The sequence below is a fragment of the Zea mays genome, chromosome 3 (genome assembly GCF_902167145.1).
Source record: "Zea mays cultivar B73 chromosome 3, Zm-B73-REFERENCE-NAM-5.0, whole genome shotgun sequence".
Taxonomy (NCBI): Eukaryota; Viridiplantae; Streptophyta; class Magnoliopsida; order Poales; family Poaceae; genus Zea; species Zea mays.
In genome coordinates, this window is record NC_050098.1 from 235,956,365 (window position 1) to 235,980,218 (window position 23,854).

Consider the following 23,854-nt stretch of genomic DNA (forward strand, 5'->3'; position numbering starts at 1 on the left):
GGTTGGTGAAACTACTGTACCCCAGATGGAGCTCCTGTAACTGTAAGTTTTCCCTTGTGCACAGTGGTGTATCTGTCCATCAACTCTGCTATATCTCTATTTAAGCCTCGACTGCATTATTGGCACTTGTCAGCTTTGACTCTCTCGATCGCGCATCTTCTTCCTCCTTCCTCCACTAGTCCAGGTTCACGCCGCCTATGCAGACCATGACTTTGTCAGCAGTGTGTGTGTCCATCTACACGTCATTCTTTCTTGGACGCTTCATGCTCCGTCATGGAGACGAGTTTCCTTAATTAGTCTCCGTTGGCTGGCCCGGTTTAACCCAATCCGTACGTCGACATGGTTTATCCATCGAGAGAGAAGATACTGACAAATACTAGAAAATACAAACAAGTACCAAAAATTAATTTCTCAAAAAGTACAAACAAGTAAAGAATAACTTGGCACTTGCATAGCCGTTGAAATATTCGTCTTATTATTAGTGTTTGTATAAGTCCTGAAAGGCTCTATAAACATTTTTGAAACAATTTAGAATGGTTGGTGACGGGTATCTGGGAACTAGGCACCCAAAGTAGGCCCATGATTCTTGACGGCCCGCCCAAGGAACATGCCCCTAGCCGAGCAACCCTGCAAGGCGGGTGTCGCCGACCAAGTCCCTACCGGGCAACCTTATGAGATAGGGCGGCTGACCAAGTCTTAGCCAAGCAACTATGTGAGGCAGCTTGGACGACCAAGTCCAAGTCGAGCAACTCTGCGAGGCCAGACAGCGGACCAAGTCCCTACCTAGCAACCCCGGCGAGGCGGAGCGACCAACCATGCCTTTGTCGAGCAACTCAGCGAGACGGAGGTCCCAACCAACCCGTAAATTGGTACACGTTTGACGGTTTGAGGGCCCCGCCTCTTAGGCCCACACGTCACTCATTGGATGAGCACCCACATATGCCTAGATTCACCCTGTACTAAAAAACGTACTGCTGACCCACGTCAGCCATAGAACGCACGACGCGTCACACCTAAGGCGTACCGGGAAGTCTCTATCGACATGACGGGTCATCATCGTGTACAGTCTTAGGCATTCCCTACCTCTGCCTTGTAGGACCATTCAACCCCGATCTTGGAGGACCTAAGCATCGAAGCCCCTACAGGATGGAGCTATACACCATACTGGGTGTACGTTTACAAGATGACACAAGATCTCTAGCGAAGAGGCAAAGCCATGCCGCACACGACTCCAAGACATACCCTGGCTCTACCATATGGGACAAACCAAGCATCGCTACAGGGACTCCAGCATCGGACTCGCTATAGGGACCCGTATACCGGGCGGATGAGACGGTACCCATGCCTAGCGTACAACTACGCACGACCTTGAAGACGACGTCAAGAAGACTACGTCAGTAGGACCACCGAAGACCATAGATCGTGCTCTTACCAATAGGGAACAAGTCCCCCGTAAGATCCTACCCTTGAACTATAAAAGGGCAGCCCCCTCTCTCATTTTAGACACACACGCACCTGCTATAACATAACTCAGAGCAATACTATGATCAGCACTACACCGGACTAGGGAAAATACATGAACCAATATAAACCCCCTGTCCGAATCACTCGTGATTCACCATTCAGAGTGAGTCTCCGCTAGCCTCCCTCGCCAAACATAAATTCTACTGTGTCCCGTGGTTTCCAAAACCACAATAGTTGGTAGTCCAGGTAGGGGACCCTTAGCGTGCCAAGCGAGACGACTGAAGACCAGGTAGGGGACCCTTGGCAGGCCAGGTAGACGACCCTTGGCAGGCCATGTAGGGGACTCTTCACCTCCGATCTCTACAAACCCTCCGTGAAGGTCAAGCAACCAGAACAAGATCCAAGTGAGACGACTGACGATCGAACCGACCCTGCAGCCTAGGCTCGAGGTCTGGTCGCAACGACCGACCAATAAGACTAGCGCCAGCCCTTCATCGATGGCTATCTGATGGGACCCTACCAGAGGACATGACGAAGGCAAGACATCTCTCTCACAAGGCAAAGTCCTTTGTGATAATCGATGGAACACTTCACAAAAAGAGCGCCTTAGGGATCAAGCAGAGATGCGTCCCAGTCGAGGAAGGACGATAGCTGCTCACTAACATACACGTCAGAACATGTGGGCAACACGTGGCCCCACGGTCCCTCGTCGGAAAGGCGTACATGCAAGGTTTCTACTAACCCATGGCTATGGCCAATGCCGAGCAAGTTGTCCAGACTTGTGAAGGCTGATAGTACTATGTATGGCAGACACACTTGCCAGCACAAGCCCTACAAACCATAGCCATCACCTGGCCCTTCGCGGTTTGGGGACTGGACTTGGCCAGGCCCCTCAGGAAGGTGCCCTAGGGCTTGGCAAATTCACCAAGTGAATCGAGACAAAACCCATCACGAAACTCGAAGTCATCGGAGGTCGCTACGTTCTTCCGTGACATCATCTATCGATTCAGGTACCCAACTCCACCATAACTGATAACGGGACACATTTTATAGCAGAAACCATCCTCCAATTCTGCGATGACTTCAACATCCGCATTGGCTGGGCCGCCACGGCACACCCATGAACCAACGACCAGGTCAAGCGTGCTAATAGCCTAATCCTCCAAGGCCTCAAGCAGTGGATATTATACAAGCTGAAGAAGTACACCAGACAGTGGGCGTCAGAGTCTCTAGTCATCCTCTGGAGCATATGCACTACAACCTCCAGGGCCACAGGGTGCACACCTTTCTTCTTGGCATTCGGTGCCCATGGAGTTGGAATATGGCTCCCGAGGATCCAGACATTCAGTGATGGTGTAACACCTCAAATTTCTATTCCGGGAAATCGTGAAAACTTCTCCAAAAAGATGTAATACTAAACGACCTTTAAATAAGGATTTTCTTCTTCTCAAAACTATTTTCCCTTAAAAATAAATAGAAATACTTTCAATATATCTACTAAAATGGAGTATTCACTGCATAAACCACATGATTATAAACAATCCAGAATAATTAATTAATAACCGATTTGGATTGATTTTTAACAAATCCAAAATAATAAGGTGTGTGATGCGTATTGGAAATGTTAGCCTAAATAGTTAAATAAAGTTATTCATATAAAGTTTTGTTGCATTTCATGCTGGTTCTTTGAATTTTGCATTTAAATTTAGGTTTTAAAACCAAAATATATTTGGATTTTATTTGAAAGAAGACAAAAGAAATAAGAAAAAACAAAAAAGAAAAAGGAAAAGCTCTACCTACGCGGGCCAAAACTCTTAGCTAGCCCATTACCTTCCTCACTCCGCCGGCCCACCCTTGCGCCATCTCACTGACCGGCCCACCCCAGTTCTCAGCTGAACTCACCGCGCGTGCATGTCCTTGGTCACTACTATGTGGGCTCACCGTGTCAGACTCATCTCCCACCCAAGCTCCACAACAGAACACAGTTGAATCCGTCGCTCGCGCGCGCTGATCTCGCAACAATCCATGTGTTGGCGTTCCTACGCGGGTCCCATGGTTCCGGGCATATATACCGGGGCCCTCAAGCACAGCAGACATCTACGAGTTGTCGAGAGGGGCAGTGCGTTGGAGGATCCTTGTGCGCCGTTACCGCGCATAGAGAAAAGACGATGTCGTCGTGAGCGATTATCAAGAGCACCCTCGTTTGGGGTCGTGCACACGACCAGGGAGGGTCGCCCATGCCCCTTGAACGCGTTGACAGCGGTGGCGTGTTGGGAGGATGACCTGAGCACCGGCAATTTCTCGACGGCGACTAGCTTTCGCCATGGATCTGCTCATCGGCACGAGCAAGAGCTTCTACGCATGATATCCCAGTGAGACCCCCATGTAGTTCTACGTATCCTTCTCTACATTTAGCGCACTTCGGATCGGAAATTTGGGCGTCGGGTCGTCTGATGGTTGTGCTCCGGCGGGAGCTCCACCGTGTGGCGGGGCGACGTCGTTACTGCCCGGGATCGAGTGGGGAGAAAGGCTCTGGATCATTGATCCTTTGATCAAGGGCTGGGAATAGATCACTGTTGTACCCCTTTTTGTAGATTAGATCCGATCCTTCAATTCGTAGATGCACGGTTACGACTTAATATTGGCATACCAGTTTGACCGTCTGTAGTGAGCCCTTGGATCCAGATCAAATGGCTATCACAACATACCAGTTCGTGTCTTATTCGTGGTCGTCAATCCGTGATCTGATGGCCTGGGGTGCACCCACGTTATGAGCTGAGAAAGTTTTACAAAAGAGACCATGAAAAATATTCATATAAACCCACCATCCATATGAGAAGTAGTAAGCTTACGCAGGGACCCCTAGAATTTGCAAAATGGCCCCTGAGGGCATTATTTTAATGCAAAGTGAACCCTAAAACTTGTTTATTCCCTAACTTTCTCGTTTTTACTCTGTTTTAGTCCGTTCAAATTGCAATAGCTTCGTAATTAAATTACCTATGCATTAACAACATTATTTTATCATATAACATGTTTTCAAAAAAATGACTAACTTATCTGACCTATGTTTATTAAAGTAACTTCCCTAATCTAAGATAAGGTAGCATTTTAATTTGGCCCATCTATAACTTGACTAAAATATGATCCCTACTCTAGTTATAACTTAGATTAAAATGGAATCAGTTATTTATTTATAATATTCTTCTCACATGATTTATATCAATCAATGTAGAATATAGATTTATTGTTTAATCACCCAGAACATTAGAAAATCATATCTCTTCAACCGTAACTCCACATTTAGTAATTCTTGAACCTGCGATCTCGTAGAAGCGCGTAGAATATTATTACAATGTTTGTTCTCATGTTTGGTGCACTGTTATTTTTATGTACTTCTTGTCTATTTGTATGTATTGCTACGAGTAGCAGCGAGGTTACGAGTCACCGAAATACTAAATTGGAGAAGTACCTAGGATCTCAAGTCTAGGCAAGTTGTGCCCTTGATCACTTTTCTATTTACCCAATAATGTTCTTGTTAATCACTGTGACATGCTCAGGTTAATTTGATGAGACCTAATAGGTTTCCCTAGATTTGTTTACCCCACCCCCTTGCAGACAAATGAATTATTGGATAGACTCGCTATTGCTCTACCTGGTTTTGGGACTAATGTTACATTTGAATTATGATCATTCCAGTTATGCTATTGTTTTTATTATTCTTCATGACAAGATCATTGTGTTAATTGGAACATGGAGCTTAACTTGAGATAACCGTGCTACCACAAGGGTGGAATGGGACACCCTTGACTGATTAATTAAGAAAGCTAGTGGAGGACTACCTTACCCGAAAGGGGCAAGAGCGGTAGAGGAGTTGCGTATAGGGAGGTTCTCGAGTCGATCATGCTGCGATAGCTTTTCGAACGAGGGATTCCTATATTGCCCTTCTCAGAAACCATAGCGGGTTTTCTGAAGCTAGTGGAACTTTGTAAAGGCCTCATAGTGTTACCCTGTCTCGCTTCCTCGGTAGAGGTGTATGGGGTCCGTACAACCCCGTGGCAAATGGGTAACGTGACTTGTGCATAAAGGGTGCAACCTCTGCAGAGTGTAAAACGGGTATATCAACCGTGCTCATGGTCAAGAGCGACTCAGGACTCTCGCAAGATTAACTTATGGAACTAAACTTAATTTGTCATATGCATTGCATTGTGGGTGTTATTATTTGGGTTGGTATCTACTTATACTTAGTAACTGCTAATAAAACTATGACCAACTTTAAAAGCAATGATCAGCTTTTAACCATCTACGTACTTTGGTAAGCCTTACACTTCATATGAGCCCCACTGTAAGTGAGCTCATGCACATTATTCCCCACAACTTATTGAGCGATGAACGTATGTGAGCTCACTCTTTTTGTACTCACATTCCCCTAGGTCAAGGACATGTACTACAAGATGAGGAGCATGAAGGATGTTCACAACTTATTGAACTAACTGGTTTGCTAAGTTGTTGGTTACAGGTTCATAATAATTAATATAGAAGATCAAATGCGAGAAACAACTTAAACTTAGAGAAAAGGGGCATAATTTGGAAGAGATGGACTTTGAGTGAATTCAGTGTTTGGATAAGTCCTAAAAGGCCTTAGAAACATTTTTCAACAAGTTAGAATGATTGGAATTATCAGATATCCAATATGGTGTTCTAGGGGCTAAGTTTGAGTGAAATTGAGCAAAAGAGTTGAGAATATCGTAATGATGAAGACCTATGACTTAGAGTGGTTGAATGGACAAAGGATATGTTTGTCTAAGTCATAGAAGTGCTCATGACCATAGCCAAATGAAGACAAGAGAAGAATGCCAAAAAAGGACAAGTTTTATGTGCACCGGACCTAGCATATAGAGAGCATGTTTTGAGGGGCATAGGCAAGCTGGCACGCCAGACTAGTCTAGTGTGCCATCGGACCTATCACCAGACTCGATATATAGAGAGGGTGTTTTTAGACATCGACAACAGTGGTGCACTGGACCAACACTGTTTTCAACGGTCAGATGGGTTTGGTCCAACAGTATATTGACGTGGCATGAATAGTGCAAGATCCAGTGTGCCACTAGACTAGTTCAGTAAGTACTGATAGGTTAATAACTTTACACAACTGCTACTGACAAGACAGGGATTCCAGAGGTCTGATGTGCACCGGTCCTGCTACTGTGAGAGGTCCAGTGAGCCACTTTTCAGGGCAGATTTGGGAGTGGATTTCCAACAGCCCTAAGGGCTTGGGGAGTCTATAAATACGACCCAACCAGTTGTTAGAGCATTTAAGAGCCGAGAAAAAGAGCATACACTAGAGCAACACCTCTAAGTGATTAAAGAGTCCCAAGCGCCACAAATTATGTAGTGAGCTAGACTTAGCCATTCTTTATGAGAAAAAGAGCTAGTGCATATGTGTCTCCTAAAGATTGTGAGTGTGATGTGATCTTAAGCTTAGGAGGTAATCTCCTATTGAGAAAGTGTAAAGTGGGCAAGAGCCTCCAAGTTGTGGAGCGCCTTGTAGAGACTCAATATCACTTGAGAAAAGGGAAAGGGGAATCAAGTTTGATATTGGCTATCACTTAAATGAGGGTAGGGTTGAGATATACTCGATCCTTAGTGGACTTCTCAACGGAGACATAAGTTTCATTTTGAAACCGAAATCTAGGAAACAAATTATCGTGTCTCTTGTGCTTTGACTTTGCTATTTGTTTTCCCTCTCCTTCTCAAGTTCATACTTGCCTTAATATCCATTCATGTTGCTAAGATCATATTCCGCACTTACTTTTACTAGCACCAATTTTCAATTGTTGAACTCAATCTCATCCCACACTAACTATCTTGTTCTAACACTTAAGATTATATATCTCGGACCAAGTTTTTGATTGTTTTGAGTTAAATTTCAGGTTTTATCTATTCACCCCCTCTAGGCGACTTTAAATTGATATCAGAGCCTGACACTTCATTTAGAGTCTAACAACTCGAAGTGATGTTGTGGGGACACATCCAAAACTGAGAAGAATAAGGACGTCCCACCAAAGAAGAACAAAGGGAATGAGAAAGAGAAGGAATTCATCGACTCTAGATCAAGAAAGGAGCGCAAGAACAAGGACTCCAAGAAGTCTAAGAAGAAGAAGAAGAAAATCGTGATCTCCGATGACAACTTTTCATCAAGCTCTAGTAGCAAGGAGGAGGTCATCCACACCAAGCGGTGGGAAAAGAAAAAGAATTGGTTAGATCTAATTATTCTTGCATGTCTTTTGATCAAGTACTTAATGCGATCATACATGCATATATCATTCTACATAACATGGTCATTAAGGATGAGTGTGGAGGATCATACGATCTGGACGATTATGAGATAGTCAAGTCATCTATTGAAGTATCAATCATCACTCCTGAAGCACATACAAGTTTTGCAATCAACCTTCGACGCGAAGCCTCAGCCACAATCTTAACTAGTGTGATCCATAGTTGGATCTAAAATGATTTAATAGAGTATATTTAAGATCTATACCATGACAATTAGATTTGATTTATAAACTATATAATTTTTATTTTTATATTTAAGGTATGTAATTTTTAATTAATTTTTTTGTAAAATATGTAAAATTATTTGCTTAATTATGTAATTGCAATGTACTTTTAATTTGGTAAAACAAAATGCTTTATGTCAAAAAAAGTCTATAAAAGAAAATTTGATGTAGCGTTGAGACGATTGTAGATTGATATTAAATATTATGCACTAAAGTGTTGCGTTAGATTATGAGTGACAAGAAGACAGCTGATAGGTCGTGGTAGCGACAGCATAAGCTCTCTTTTTTTGAAAGGAAGGGGCAAAAGGCTTGCCTCTCCGATCTATATTAGATGAGGAAGAAAAACAAAGGGGAACAACAGACACGAAGAACCGAGGTGAAGAAGAAAAAAGGAGCAAGGAAAAAATACAAAAACAAAAAAGCCACTAGGTAGACTCCTAACAAGACCTCAGCTACTAGCAATGCCCAAGATAGCCAAAGTAACTTGGTCAACACCCCTATGCTGTCCTTGAAAGATTCTGAAATTTCTTTCTAGCCATAGATTCCACCAGAATTGAATTAGCAGGCCGTCGAAGTCCCTCCTTCTCTGACTGCTGCAAAGACTACGCAGATCTGTCCACCAATCGTACAAGGAAGAGCCACTAGGGATCCCAGTCAGGAAATGAAGATTGCCCCGAGACAAAACTTTGCTCCATACCTCTCTACTAAAGGGGCAATCCTTGCATAAATGCAGAATTGTTTCCGGGGCTGAGTTGCAGAGACAGCAGATTGGGTTACAAGGCCAGCCTCTTTTTTGAAGGTTATCAGCAGTCAGTATTCTCTTATGCAGTAACGTCCAAGCAAAAAAACGGCACTTCGGTTCCACTTTAGCCTTCCAAATGGGGCAAAGATTCATTCTGCTGAAATTGGAAGCGAATTGTATTTTGTATGCACTGCTAGCACTGTACTGCCCATCTGCCGTCCATCTCCAAGAAATGTTGTCCTCTGACCCGTTGAGCTCTGGCATGCTACCAATGGCCTGCCAAAGGGAGAAGAACTCACTAAACTCCCCCTCACCCGAGAATGGGTAGCATAATCGAATCCAAGTGTTGTTAGTGAGCGCTTTGGCGACCGTGATGTTCTTCCTCTTTGCCTTCTTGAACAGTGAGGGCGCAATATTTCTAGGGGCTTGGCCTTGGATCCAACTAGAATTCCAGAATCCCGCTATCTTTCCATTGCCTACCGTAACAGTTGTGGATGCATTGAAGAGGTCTTCATCAATTTTGTCACACGGTAGTCTCATGGCGGTCCACGGCCTGTCTTTGCTCTTCCATCGTAGCCACAGCCATCTTAGTCTTAGCCCCCTCGCAAAACGATCAAGATCAAGAATTCCAAGACCCCCCTTGTTCTTTGGAAGGCATGTAATGGACCAATTGATGAGGCAGTGACCCCCGCTGCAAGCTAGTGGATTGCTACCTCTCCAAAGGAAGTTTCTTCGTATTGTGTCAATTGCTTGCAGCAGCCATTTTTTGGGACGAAATACCGTTAGATGGTAGATTGGCTGTGCGGACAGCACCGCTTTTACAAGTGTTTCTCTTCCAGCTTTGGACAGCAGCTTCCCTTTCCAGCCAGCTAACCTGTTATTAATTTTTTCAATAAGGGGTTGTAGGTCGATCCTCTTCACATTCTTGTAATGAAGGGGGAGCCCAAGGTACTTCCCGGGAAGGCTAGAGTATTTGCCCGGAAACACCTCCTTAAGAGCCGGCCATGATGATTCCGGGTACCGAATTGGGAAAATTTCTGTTTTGTCATAGTTGATCTTTAGTCCTGAACATCCCTCGAACGCATTGAGAATCTCTTTCAGCACCTCCAAGTCTGATTTGTCAGCTTTAATGAATACTCCCGCGTCATCCGCGTAGAGTGAGCAGCGAAGCTTAGCCCCTCTAGGCAGTACCTGTCCCAGCAGTCCCACATCAGCAGCTTTCTCAATCATCCGATGTAGCGGGTCCATTGCTAAGATGAAAAGAAAGGGGGATAGCGGGTCTCCTTGTCTCACCCCACGCCTGTGTATGATGGCGTTTGACCGCTCTCCGTTGATAATTATTCTTGAGGATGAAGATCTCAGAATATCTGCTACCCAATTGCGCCATTTCAGGGAGAACCCACAGGCTCTTAACACATCTAGGAGATATGCCCAATTTAGGGTGTCGAAGGCTTTAGAGATGTCTAGCTTGACGAAGAGAGCTGGATTACCTTTCTTATGCAAATTCATAATCACCCTTTGCACGTATAGAAAATTGTCGTGAATTGAACGGTTCTGGATGAAAGCGTTCTGAGCACTGGAGATAATTTCGTTCATTCTTGGAGCTAGCCTATTTGCCATGATTTTTGTTATAATTTTCATGAAGCTATTGATCAGGCTGATCGGCCTAAATCTATCAATTCTGTCCGCGTTTTCCCCCTTAGGTATGAGGATGATGTTTGCTTCATTGACCCGAAGCAGGCTTTTGGATCTGTGATGGAAAAAATCATTTATTGCCATGGAGAGGTCATTTTTGATCAACTCGAAACAACTTTTGTAGAACAGCCCAATGAACCCGTCCGGCCCGGGGGCCTTTTCAGATTGAAGCCCCATTACAACATTCTTGATTTCACTGTCATCAATCAAGTTGTCTAACTCAGATAGCTCGAAAGGGGTGTACCCCAGATGGTCCCAACGGACAGCCCTGCACCTCCTACCTGTCGTGCCTAGCACCTGGCTAAAGTGATGCTGGACCTCGTTCATTTTGTCTTCCTGACTCGTTAGCAGATTGCCATCACTCATTAATGATCTGATTAAATTTTTCCGTCTTCTATTATTGGCTGTCATGTGAAAGAACTTAGTGTTAGCATCGCCCAACCGCATCCAAGTGAGCCTGGAGTGTTGTCTTGCTCGTGCCCTCTGTGCGGAGGCCATATCAAGAATCTTGGTTTTAAGAGACCTCCTGAAATCAATTTCTTCAAAGGATAGCTGTCTAATCTCTTGCGCTTTCTCCAGGAGAGTGAGGATGATCTGAATGGTGGCCATCTGCACTTTGAAGTTGCCAACAGTGTTGCGCCTCCAGGCCAAAAGAGCCTTGGCTGTGCGAGACATCTTTACATGAAGTCGAAGGATGGCATCATCAGAGTTCACAGCAGAGTTCCATGCTTGATTGACAACCTCTTTGAACCCCTCAATCTGAGGCCAAAAAGATTCGAATCTGAACCCATGGAATGGGGCACCCAAAGAGTGGCTTTGCATTATAAGAGGGCAGTGGTCCGACGTCATGGTGCACATGGAGCGAAGGTCAGCCGAGGGGAATAGATCGTGCCACTCTGTTGTCGCTAAGAATCTGTCAATCTTAGTCATGGTTGGGTTAATTTGTTCATTTGACCAGGTGAATGCTCTATCGGTGAGCTCTAGCTCAAGGAGGTGTAGGTAATCAATCGTGTTATTAAATTGTCTCATGACTCTTCTGTTGATTGATCCTTTGTTTTTCTCCCTTGCTCTCCTGATCATGTTGAAGTCACCTAGTAATACCCATTCTGGTCTGACCATGGCTTGGATGTTACGGAGTTCAGAAAGGAAAATCATTTTTTCATTGTCCAGCTGAGGCCCGTAAACCCCCGTGAGGTCCCAAACCTCCTCATGTGATCTAGAGCTGATCCTGACTGATAGAGAATATGCTGCTGAACATGGCAAGAGAACCATGTCAAAGAAATCCGAATCCGCAGCAATAAGGATGCCGCCCGAGGTGCCCAGAGAAGGCAAGTGAAAAGCTTGATTAGCAAGCTTGGTGCCTACAGTTTCCTTTAATAAAACATTGGACCAATTCGAGATCTTTGTTTCTTGTAGGCAAACGATGGAAGCACCGGTGGACAGAATTGTTTGTCTAACACTTGCTCTCTTCGCATGGTCGTTTAGCCCCCGAACATTCCAAGAAAAAATAGCACATTTTTGATTCATAAGGAAAAGGCTGCCACTCCACTTAACACAGCATGCTGCCATACATGGATCAGCAGGAGAGCCTGCTGTAAAATCCTAACAGGAGGGGAAACCTCCAAACAAGGACCCGCCGAGCAAAGACACAGCTCGGCCACAACCGACAACCAGAAAGAACAACAGAGGTACACAGGCAAGCTGGGGGACCTTGACCAGCGCCCAGAAGTAAAACCGCCAGAGGAGATACAACCGCTCCAAAAGAGCCTGACCATCTGAGAACACATTGGTCACCAAAAGCTCCACCAACCGGCCCAGACAAAGCATCTCAGTTGACCCCCGCCTCGACATCTTCTATGGCCGGCATCACCTTTCTCCCCTTTTTTTATTCTTTGCTGTCTTCACCTTGTCTTGGTTTAAAAGCTCCATGATTGCATCCATTTGCTTCTTCGATAGAGGCTTTGTGAGAAGGCTTGTCATCTGCTCAAAAGACTCATCAAAGTTAGAACAATTTGAAGAACTAGAGCAGTCAACCTTTTTAACAGCCGAGTTGTTAAGTTTGGCAAGTATGATTTCCTGGGCCTTGGATATTGCATCCCGGTTACGCCCGGGCTTAATGCATTTCTTAGCAGCCAACCTAACACTTGATCTTCTAGTGGTGGGTTGCTTCTGAGATTTTAACAGGTGTGGTTGCGGCGGGGATGAGATCAAAGGTGGCTCTGGTGTCTTGGTTATTGTGGCTATGAAGTCTGTCAATTTGGTGTTGTCTGTCGGTAGGTTCTCTGATCCGAGGGGAGGTAGATTTCTCACGGCTTCCTGATTGTCAGTGACAACTGGATCATGGGCGACTGAGCCACCTGACAGCCCACCCAGATCAGGAGCAGGCATGATGAAGTCAATAGCTCGATTATCGTTCACAGGTTGTGACTCTGAAAGCAAAGTCTGTTGGCCAGATAAAAAATTGTCCGGCCAAGCAGAGACCGGAACAGCGCTAGGGCCACTCTCTAGGATACTGTCTAAGCAGTTGGTAAGTGGGCACTCAATCGGATGGGCAGCTGGGGCAGAGTTCAGTAAAGTGGTACTCATATTGATCATGCCAACGCCGAGGGAGCAAACAGGCACACTGTCTAAGCTTTTGTGGATTGTAGTGAAAACATTAGCAAGATCAACCGTATTGTTTACCTTGTGTGTGGAGGCAGCAGAGCCGTGCAGCGCAACCTGAACGTCAGTGGCCATCGGAGCCGGACTGCCTCCAACATCTTCAGGTGGCCCATGGCAGTTCTCCTGCGGCCAAACAGCGGAAACAACGGGGTCTGCAAAAGAGACTGAGCCGACCTTCCCCTTGGGCACCCAGCGCGCTGCCGGCATCAAACCAAGACCACGGCGGCGAAAGGGTGTTGAGTGCCTGTTCCTGTCGCTGGAGCTGTAGCAATCATCCAACCCCCCCCTGCATCGCGACGAACGCGCCCAACCAGAGAGGCTGCGATGGCGACGGTTGGCACTGCGTCTGTCGCGGTGGAAATCCCCATTATCATCATCATGACCCCAATCACGTCGCACCATCTCTCTTCCTCTGCAAGCTTCAGCACGTTCTCTTTTTTCGCCCTCTGTGTCCGGAGCGCCGTAACTCCACACAAACTCCCTACGCTGCTTACGGTTAGGCGGTCCCCCCCTGGCACCCCTCCCACGAAGGAATGAGAGGTCCTCCACCACCTCAATATGATTGCGAAGTGTGTAGACGTGACCAGCTTTCAGATCAGCAGGAGAGTCGTGTTGGGCACCAACTAGAGTTAAGGGCGCGGTGACCGGAGGAAGATCTCTGTCCGGTTCTAAAACCGTTAGCATGACCTCCTTAGGAATGTCACAAGGGTCAGAGCACCAGGCCCAGAGATCAAAAGACCTAGTACGCTCTCTACGCCTTGTGCGCTCTTGCACATAATGGATTGCGCAGCTCTTGCCCAAAGCCTTTGAAGCCACTTCTTCCCCCCAGCAGTGCACCGGAATCCCCTCAACACGAACCTTAACTCTAAATTCAAAGTTTGTCCTCCTAGCATAGCTGTCCTCCGACCAATCACCAAAGTGGAAAACCCGGCCACGAAACGAGACAGATCTCCTATCTAATGCCCACTGTTTCGACCTTGGATCCGAGAATACAATAAAGAATTGCTCCGGAAAGTGCTTGATTAGTTGGTACTGACCATGATGTAGGTTGAATTTTTCCCTCAGCATATCTCCTGCAGATAGAGCATCAACTTCATGGCTGTTGCCATCAAAGGAGCAAACGACGGCCTTGTCGATCAGCTCATCCCTCCGGCGACGAAAGGAGCCAGTCGCTGAGACAGCACAGAAGGCACGAGCCGGCCTTCCCCGGGGATCTCCCGGGTATCGTGCCTCCATATCGTGGCCTCCCCGAACCGCCTGAAGGTATGACTTCTTGTGGAGCAGGGGTGGCTGACCAAGTGAACAATCCTGTTGCTGGTCCTGGTACTTATGGAGGCAAAAGGGCGATGGCGCCAATTTCTGGTAGGTGGAGCTCCTTGAAGACAGTTCGGCTGGTTGAGGAGCGCAGCGAGCAGCATTGAATGTTTCCTGATAACCTTTTTTGCTGCAAGTCCACGCCCGGTGCCCGAAATGCAAGCACCTCCAACAGCGAGTAGGGGCCGAGCATTGGAAGGCATGGTGCTCTGGTGAGAGGCAGTTGTAGCATTTACCCTTGAGCTTCAATTTGAAAAGACTAGTGCCCTTCGCGTCCAATTGATGGTTTTGTGGAGCTCTCTCAGGATGCTTCAAGATCTTGCGCCACCAGAAACGTGGCCGAACAACTGACCAGCCATCATCATTGACATTGGAGGTGACAGGGGGAGGTTGTCCGCTCAACCGCGGCGCAGCAGAGGACCCTCCAGCATGCCGAGGGGGAGGAGGACTGCCCGGCTTCAAAGCCCCATCCGCCTTGAGAGAGTAATGGTAGCCCGGCGAGTAGACAGTATCCCCATCGAGCCTGTCAGACGCCAGGATACGCGGCAATGAAGTCGGACAGAGAGGATCTTCGAGTGACGTTTGCGCCGAACACTTTTCTGTACCGAAACTTGACAATGGGACCGTCCTGGCTGTTGAAGCGGGGGCGCCGCCTCCCGCGGCCGACCATAGCAGGTCCGGATGAGGAGATGGATCAGCAGGGGCGCAGAGGGGGAGATCTTGGGCGTGCTTGCAAAGATCCTCGCTGCCAAGAGGTGGGGGGGCCTGGAGGTTGGACCGCGAACATACCGGATCTAGAGGAGCACGGAAGGGCTGGTGGTCGAACGCCGAAACCGCCGCGCTGGGTGCCGACCGGAGGCCGCCGCGAGAGGGAGCGCGATCCCGTCGCGAGGAGCGAGAGAGAGCCCCCCTCCCCGGGACCGGGGGGACGGAGGAACGGAGAGCGGCGGCGCCGTTCGCCCCCATCGCCCAAGGCCCGACCTGACCTGACCTCATCGTTTATTAGCACTTCGCAAAAGAGGTTAAAGATCCGACAGCATAAGCTCTCACTTTGTCTATATATATAGTTACAATGTGCCCGCAAAGTATGTTGAGTTCATACAGTGCGCATGACCAATCCTCTGATCATGCTCCTCCTTACCATCATCTGCGCCACTTTGGGGCTAACCGCTGGTGCGCCGCAACCCCTAGGCGGCATCGTCTGCATCCCATCTGAGAGGGCTGCTTTGCTGTCCTTCAAGAAGGGTATCACAAGGGACAAGACCAATCGCCTCGGCTCATGGCACGGCCAAGATTGCTGCCGGTGGAGAGGTGTCACCTGCAGCAACCGAACCGGCAACGTCCTCATGCTCAATCTTGCCTACCCGAGCTATCCATATGATGACTCGTACGACAGAGATGTATGCGGCGATTCCAGAACTTTGTTTGGCGAGATAAGTCCCTCTCTACTCTTGCTGAGACAACTAGAGCACATAGACCTAAGCTGGAACTGCTTGTTAGGCCCAAATGGGCGTATGCCTTCATTCCTGGGCTCCATGAAGAACTTGAGATACCTCAATCTCTCTGGAGTACCATTCAAAGGTAGCGTGCCTCCTCAGTTAGGCAACCTATCTAGGTTGCAGTACCTTGATCTTGGCAATTCATATTTAGCATATGGCATATACTCAAAGGACATTACTTGGTTAACAAACCTACCTCTGCTGCAGTACCTTGGCATGCGTTATGTAAATCTCTCAGGGATAGCTGGTGATTGGCCTCATATACTGAATATGATACCATCTTTAAGGGTCATTAGTCTCTCTGACTGTTTGCTTGGTAGTGCAAACCAATCGCTCGCATTTTTTAATCTCACAAACTTGAGAAGCTTGATCTCTCGTTCAACGACTTCCATCACACATATATATCGAGTTGGTTCTGGAGAGCGACAAGTCTCAAGCACCTAGTTCTGGAGGAGACCGGATTGTTTGGTGAATTGCCTGATGCACTAGGAAACCTGACATCTCTTGTTGTCCTTGATTTATCAGGTAATGTGAACATGACGATAACACAAGGCTTGAAGAACCTTTGTGGTTTGGAAATCCTTGACCTTATCGACAGTTCGATAAATATAGACATAGCAGAGTTGATGGACAGATTACCACTGTGCACAAGGGAAAACAAAAACTTACAGTTACAGGAGCTCCATCTGGGCCAAGTTCGATAGGGTACTTCAGGAGCTTACGCATCCTTGATCTCAGCTATAACAATCTCAGAGGAAGTGTACCTACTGAAATTGGTACCCTTACAAATTTGACCTATTTGGATCTAAGCAATAACAACCTCGGTGGAGTAATCACGGAGGAGCACTTTGTAGGTCTGATGAACCTAAAGGAAATTGACCTGTCTTTCAATAATTTGAGTGTTGTAGTGGATGCAGATTGGATCCAACCATTCAGGCTGGAGTCTGCAGGGTTTGCATCTTGCCATTTGGGTCCCCTGTTTCCAGTTTGGCTTCGCCAGCAGCTCCTTCATATCACTAAGCTAGACATTTCAAGCACAGGGTTGGTGGGAAACATTCCTGATTGGTTTTGGTCATTTTCAAAGGCTGCTTCTCTTGACATGTCTTACAATCAATTAAATGGTAACTTGCCGACAGATATGAGTGGCATGGCCTTTCTAGAGCTAAACCTCGGTTCAAACAACCTCACAGGACAAATGCCACCATTTCCAAGAAACATCAGGAAGTTAGACATCTCTAACAATTCATTTTCAGGCATCATGCCACACAAGATTGAAGCCCCACTGCTCCAAACACTAGTCGTGTCCTCAAATCAAATTGGTGGCACCATTCCGGAGTCGATTTGCGAATTGAAGAACCTGTTATTTCTAGATTTGTCGAACAATCTTTTGGAAGGTGAAATTCCTCAGTGTTCTGACATTGAACGCCTAGAATTTTGTCTCCTAGGCAACAACAATTTATCAGGAACGTTCCCAGCATTTCTGCGCAACTGTACGAGTATGGTGGTCTTGGACCTTGCATGGAATAATTTATCTGGAAGGTTACCTTCTTGGATACGGGAGCTGTATAGTTTACAGTTTCTACGTCTAAGCCACAATTCATTTTCTGGGAATATTCCGTCTGGAATAACCAGCCTTTCTTGTCTTCAATACTTGGATCTATCAGGAAACTACTTTTCTGGTGTTATACCTCCTCATCTTTCAAATCTAACAGGTATGACCATGAAGGGATACTGCCCATTTGAAATTTTCGGCGAGATGGGATTTAAATTCGATGATATATGGTTAGTAATGACAAAAGGGCAACAACTTAAATATAGTCTGGGACTTGTATATTTTGTAAGCATTGATTTATCAGGCAACGGCTTAACTGGTGAAATTCCTTTGGGTATCACATCCTTTGATGCCTTAATGAATTTGAATTTGTCATCAAACCAACTGGGTGGAAAAATTCCCAACAAGATTGGTGCCATGATGTCGTTGGAATCCCTAGACCTCTCCATCAACAAGCTTTCTGGTGAAATCCCATGGAGCTTATCAAACCTGACATCTTTAAGCTACATGAACTTGTCCTACAACAATCTCTCAGGAAGGATACCCTCAGGCCGCCAGCTAGACACCTTAAACGCGGACAACCCGTCACTTATGTACATAGGCAACAGTGGGCTTTGTGGACCTCCTCTTCAAAATAATTGTTCAGGAAATGGTAGTTTCACACCTGGTTATTATCACAGAAGCAATAGGCAAAAAATCGAGTTTGCATCATTTTATTTCAGTCTTGTATTGGGGTTCGTGGTGGGGCTGTGGATGGTGTTTTGTGCTCTGTTGTTCATGAACACATGGAGGGTTGCTTATTTTGGGCTCCTCGACGAGCTGTATAACAAGATCTACGTGTTTGTAGCTGTAAAATGGGCAAGTATGACAATGAGTGCAGCTGCAGAATGAGAGCAGAACATCTTGAAGGAAATATTGTCCAGGACACAACCAATACAATGGAAACTGTTAATGGACCAGTCAGGAAGATATATAAAAGTGCTATAGGCCGTGTGGTTTCGTCCAAATAAAGACCATGTTCTGATTTATCCTTCTGTTACCTGTAAACCATAATACTTCTTTAGATTCAAGCACTACATGTGTAACTATATTGTTTCGACAGATTTATCTGTTTATCAATACATTGTTTTTTCATCATTGATAGACTGAACTTCAGGTTCAGAATGGCCATTGTATCACATAGTAGCAAAAAGGACGCAATTTTTCAGGTTATAATTTTGTAGTTTGGATAGCATTCTGAAACTGATAAGTGGACCAAGGAGAGTAGGAAGCCCAAAAATGTTACAGCAAGAAGCCAAGAACTCGATCTCGCTGGGAACGAAGATGAACAGAGGAAAAACACATACACAGCACACGCGAATGGCTGGAACACAGAGAGACACATTCGTTTGGTGTGGCAACAACCGCTTTTCCGAGACTCTTCCTATTAAAAACTGAAGCCACTAAACACATACAGACTCTGAAGCCACTAAATGCCTTCCACAGCTCGTGCGAACTGAGCGCGCGTAGAACTCAACTACAACCTCCTAACGCGCTAAAAAAATCTGTACTTATTTAGTTTCCATACCGTGAAGCGCTAAAAAAATCTGTACTTATTTAGTTTCCATACCGTGAAACGCGACAACACTGACTGAAAATCTGCAACTCTCAATAAAACACTTGAAGTACCTGACAATCTCCCCCTAATTCATGTGCTGTTCAAATGTTCAAATGAGCATGACGACACCAATCAGTCGTCCCCACGACATAGCGAAGCATACGCTTCGCTGCAGGCTGCAGCCATGTGCTCCTGCCTGGGTTCCTCCATGAACCTGCTGAGACGATACCCAACACTGATTGCAATATCAGGTCGGCTGTGGAGCAGGTACTGCAGACTTCCAATGTTCCTGGTGCTGAATCACTTGTCTTGGACAGCTCCAGTCTTGCCTTCATTGATGTCGCACTGGAATTGCAGTTATCCATCCCTGCCTTTCCAAGCAGTTTGAGTGCGTAAGCGCTCTGGCACAGCTCAATTCCACCACCAACATATGCAGTATAGTGTAGAAGTGACTTCTATATGCAGTGGTTTAGTTCAGTCCCTCCTAAAGATTTATCCCTGATCATCAACATAGACTCGCACCACCAGTCTTCATCTCCCAATGCCACGCATGTAGAGTCCGTTCTCACACTTTGCTCCCAATGTGACGGTTCAGTATGTACAAGCGATTCGCTGCACGTGGTACCTTTGCTAGCAAGCGTCGCCCCAAGTCCCAGATCTCCAGGAAACCATTCTCTAGGAGAATCTTGAGGTTGTAATCTTCAAGTTGTCCGAGGCTGATCAGCCTATTCACTTCGTATTAATACCAACAATTTGGACTGCTGCAGCTGCAATCTATAGAGACAAAACATTATAAAGATAGTAAAAATTGGTACGAATTAAAGCCAAACAAACAGGCTGGATAATATTGGTGGTGAGACGCTAGATGTAGGGTCTGTTTGGTTCAGTTGAGGAGTTTTTCTGAGAATCTGACTCTTGAGAGAATTTGACTGTAGAAAGAATCTGAATATCATAAAGATTACGTGCGGAGTAAGTACTGTCACACATTAAAAATTGAACCTCACTCTGAGCTGTCACAATAACATCTGGCTCGACGGCTCCATCCTGCTGCTGCTCTGAATTTGCTTCAGCATTGACCTCTTGGATCTCTTCCTCCTCTTCACTCCAGCTGCTGCTTGCCATGTCTTGAAGCAAATGACCAATGGCCAATCTGGTTCCTTAAAACTTGAACGCATTTGGGCTCACGCCCGCATTTCACGCGGCCTTACATGCCTCCGCCATGACGCGTGGAGCAGCCGGTCCTACCATCAAGGTCATTCACCGTGATCCTACCAAACAGCGGCACTAGCAGGCAGCGCGGTGGCACGCAGACGGAGACCGCTCTTTGTGCCGACTATGCGCGCATGACACCTGTCCATGAGAGAGAGGACGTCTGTCTTGCACAGTTGCACCGGAAGCATAGTGCTGGTCATTGCTCCACATGTTGTAGCGTACCGTCAGTGTTGTGGTCACAATCATCCTCCGCCTCCTCCGTCCCCCACCGTGCCTCCTCTCCCAGGTCCCCAATCACGACATTTTGACGTGTGGCACTTGCTGAGAGCTCGGCATGCCGTACCAGTTTGGCCACTGCTCACCTATCGCAGCAACATATGAAGGTGGAACAGACACATGGGCAACCACAGGCAAGCGGGGAAGTCCATGGCTGGCTACTGTTGCCATACGCCATGGCAGACCCTATCGTGTGCAGTTTCTCTCTCTACGTACCATCAACGACACCCTAAAACCACGACGTCCAGCAGGTACAAGCGGACTGAAAATGACATGCTCTATTGCTCTCCTTTCTTCTAACATTTAGGACTTAGGACCATCCCCTTCTTGGCTGTTGATAGTTTCACGGGCTGGTTGTCCTTTTGTTTATAATGGACAGTAACTTACATTACCTTCTTTCTGAGCTAGACCTGTTAATCATCATCCATTACTGATACACCTGCCGTTTGTGTCTGTAATTGTATGAGGTCCTTCCAGAACTTGAACAGGGAGCATGGAGTCCTCAGACAGAAGATGGAAACATCCTTCCAGGTAATCACGCACACACGCCCAGCTTCATCCCTATCGTTCGTCACCTTGCTAATCTCGCCTGTGTGCAGTTGCTGTGACAGGTCGGTCCTGCTGTAAGTGCAACCAGGCCTAAAGGCATGTAAGGAACGACTGATGGCGTAACGATGGGCCACGAATAAGGAGTTTCCCATTTTTCTATGGCCTATGGTAGAGTTATCTGTAGGTTTTAAGTGTAACACACTTCAGAATCTAGGCATTAAGCTGGTGCTGTCGAGTGCCGACTAGCTAGGGACACTAGCTAGGCCGACATGCAAAATGGAATGAAATGTGTCGTTCTAATTTTATTTGCTAGGAAAATGGTGATTTCTTTGTACTGAAAATAACTTGGTATTTTTCTCTATTTTTACTGTCTACCATGACTTTGATTATAGTATACTCTGCAATAATAAAATAAGTTTCTCGTAGCTTCTGCTTTGGCCATGTGCTGAAGCAGAACCAAGTTGCAGATAAGCACTATAGGATACAGAACAATAATAAAAAGGGTGTTTCTTTTACCTGCTTTACTGAATTACTACAGCACAGAGAGGATGCGGCCCGCTCCGTCGTCCCCAAAAATCTGCGGTGGATCGTTCTTGCGTCTCGGATCTCTCCCTCTCATAGCGTCTATGCGGGTCACCATGACGCCGGGCGTCCCATCGATTGAAGCTTGCGGTGGACGCCCCTCACCATCCCTCTGCAGCTCCGTCGGGGGACGCACGGGAGCAGCACTGCCTTCACCCGATGTGCAGATTATACTACCGTTGTTGTGGTGGGCAACGGCTCCGCGTGGGTCCACGCGCAGCTACAGCGAGCAGAGGATGCAGCCTGCTGCGTGGACATCGTCGCCTCACGGCTGCGCACGTCGTCCACAGTTCAACAGAGCCGCGACATGGGCGACGACCCTGTTCTCGGTCAGTACCTTCTCCCATTTTTTTTCTCGAACACGCAGGAGATCTGTGTATCATTCCATTAATAGGTAGAAGAAGGTACAACACAAAACAACACAACACACACGACACACACATGACACGACACACACATGACACAACACGATACAAGACGCAACACAGCAACCGCACACAACCACTCAGAACAAGACACTAGACTATCCCCCTGGGTCAAGCATAAACATAAGAGTTGAAAGCAGGTTCAACCCTCTCGCCCCGGCACTACACCACATCATGAGCTCATCGCCAGCGAGGGTGAGAGCACTCGCCAGGCACGGCGACCTCCCATTGAACACACAGATGTTGCGATGACGCCAAAGGCTCCAAGCGCCAAGAATAACTAGAGAATTGAAGCCCGATTGAAGATCACGGGGAATCTTCTCCACAACCCTGCTCCACCAGTCATCAAGGCTGCAAACAACATTATCTGGTGAAAGATTAGGCAACCTAGACCTGCTCAACAAGGAATACCAGAACTGTCATGCAAAGACACAAGAGATGAGAAGATGATGTATTGTTTCCTCTTCTTGGTCGCAAAGGGGGCCCACACTAGGGTGGGGTAGCCCTCTTCTAGCAAGACGGTCTACGGTCCAGCATCTGTTGTGCATGACAAGCCAAAGGAAGAAACTGCACTTTGAAGGTGCCCAAGATTCCCAAACGCGCTCATATGCACCAAAAGAAGTGGAACCTAGAAATAACATATCATAAGCCGACTTTGAAGAGTATTGGCCTGTCGGGGAGAATTTCCAGATATGCTTGTCTGGCACTCCAACACTAATGAAGTAATCTGCAATGACTTCACTAAGAGTTAAACAATCAGAAAGGACATCCCAAGTGATGGTGCCTCTCAGGTCCCGAATCCAAGCCATCTCCACGATACCTTCTGCCACCGTTCTCCGATTGGTAATCCTGGTCGGGACGAGAGCGAAAATATGAGGAGTTAGATCCTCAATCCTCAACCCCATCAACCATATGTCCCTCCAAAATAAGGTGTTACAACCATCGCAGATTTCTGTAATCAAAGTTGTAGAGAGGATAGATTTCAGAATGCTGGAACTCTAGAGAGGTAAATCAGCCAAAGACTTTGAGGGATTTGTTCTTTCCAACCACAACCATCTAACCCGAAGGGCCCAATTCAGCTTTTGTAAATCTGAGATGCCAAGCCCACCAAACTCCTTTGGGCGTGTCACTTTGCCCCAAGCAACTAAGCAGTGGCCACCGAGCACATCCTTTCGACCTTTCCAAAGAAAGCCACGTCTAATCTTGTCAATGGCTTTGATAGCCCACTTAGGTAAATCCAATGCCATGGCGTGATATATAATTGTTGCCGTGAGCACATGCTGCACCTAGATAACTCTGCCAGCTCGAGTCATCGGGTCGACCTTCCAATTAGGTAAGAGGTCCGCAAGCCTATCAATTAGAGGCTGCAGCTGCTCCTTGCTTAGCTTCTTGAGGGAGAGAGGCATCCCGAGATATTTAAGAGGAAGTGTTTCAACTTTGCAAGGAAAAATCTGGGTTACCATTTCCATGTCAACCGGAGAGAAGTGAATGGGAGCCACACTGCTTTTCTGAACATTGGTTTGAAGCCCCGAGGCGTCCCCAAACAACTCTAAAATCCTGGTTACCAAGTGCAGATCACTAGCAGCCGGTCTCAAGAAAATTACCACATCATCAGCATAGAGCGATATTCAGTGCTGGATGGAGCGAGTTGAGAGGGGTTGAAGCAAACCCTCATCAACAACTTTAACAATTAGGCCATTGAGAACATCCATAACGATGATGAAGA

At 46.5% G+C, this 23,854-nt stretch overlaps 1 protein-coding gene across 1 annotated transcript; it reads left to right on the forward strand.

Annotated features, from left to right (window-relative positions):
- The first annotated feature begins 15,302 nt into the window (after window positions 1-15,302).
- On the forward strand, window positions 15,303-18,624 carry LOC103651668 (receptor-like protein EIX2). Its single transcript, XM_035966547.1, is given in 3 exon segments — window positions 15,303-16,284; window positions 16,287-16,622; window positions 16,625-18,624. Coding segments are annotated over 3 exon segments (2,829 nt in total). The 5' UTR covers window positions 15,303-15,545; the 3' UTR covers window positions 18,379-18,624.
- Window positions 18,625-23,854: the final 5,230 nt, after the last annotated feature.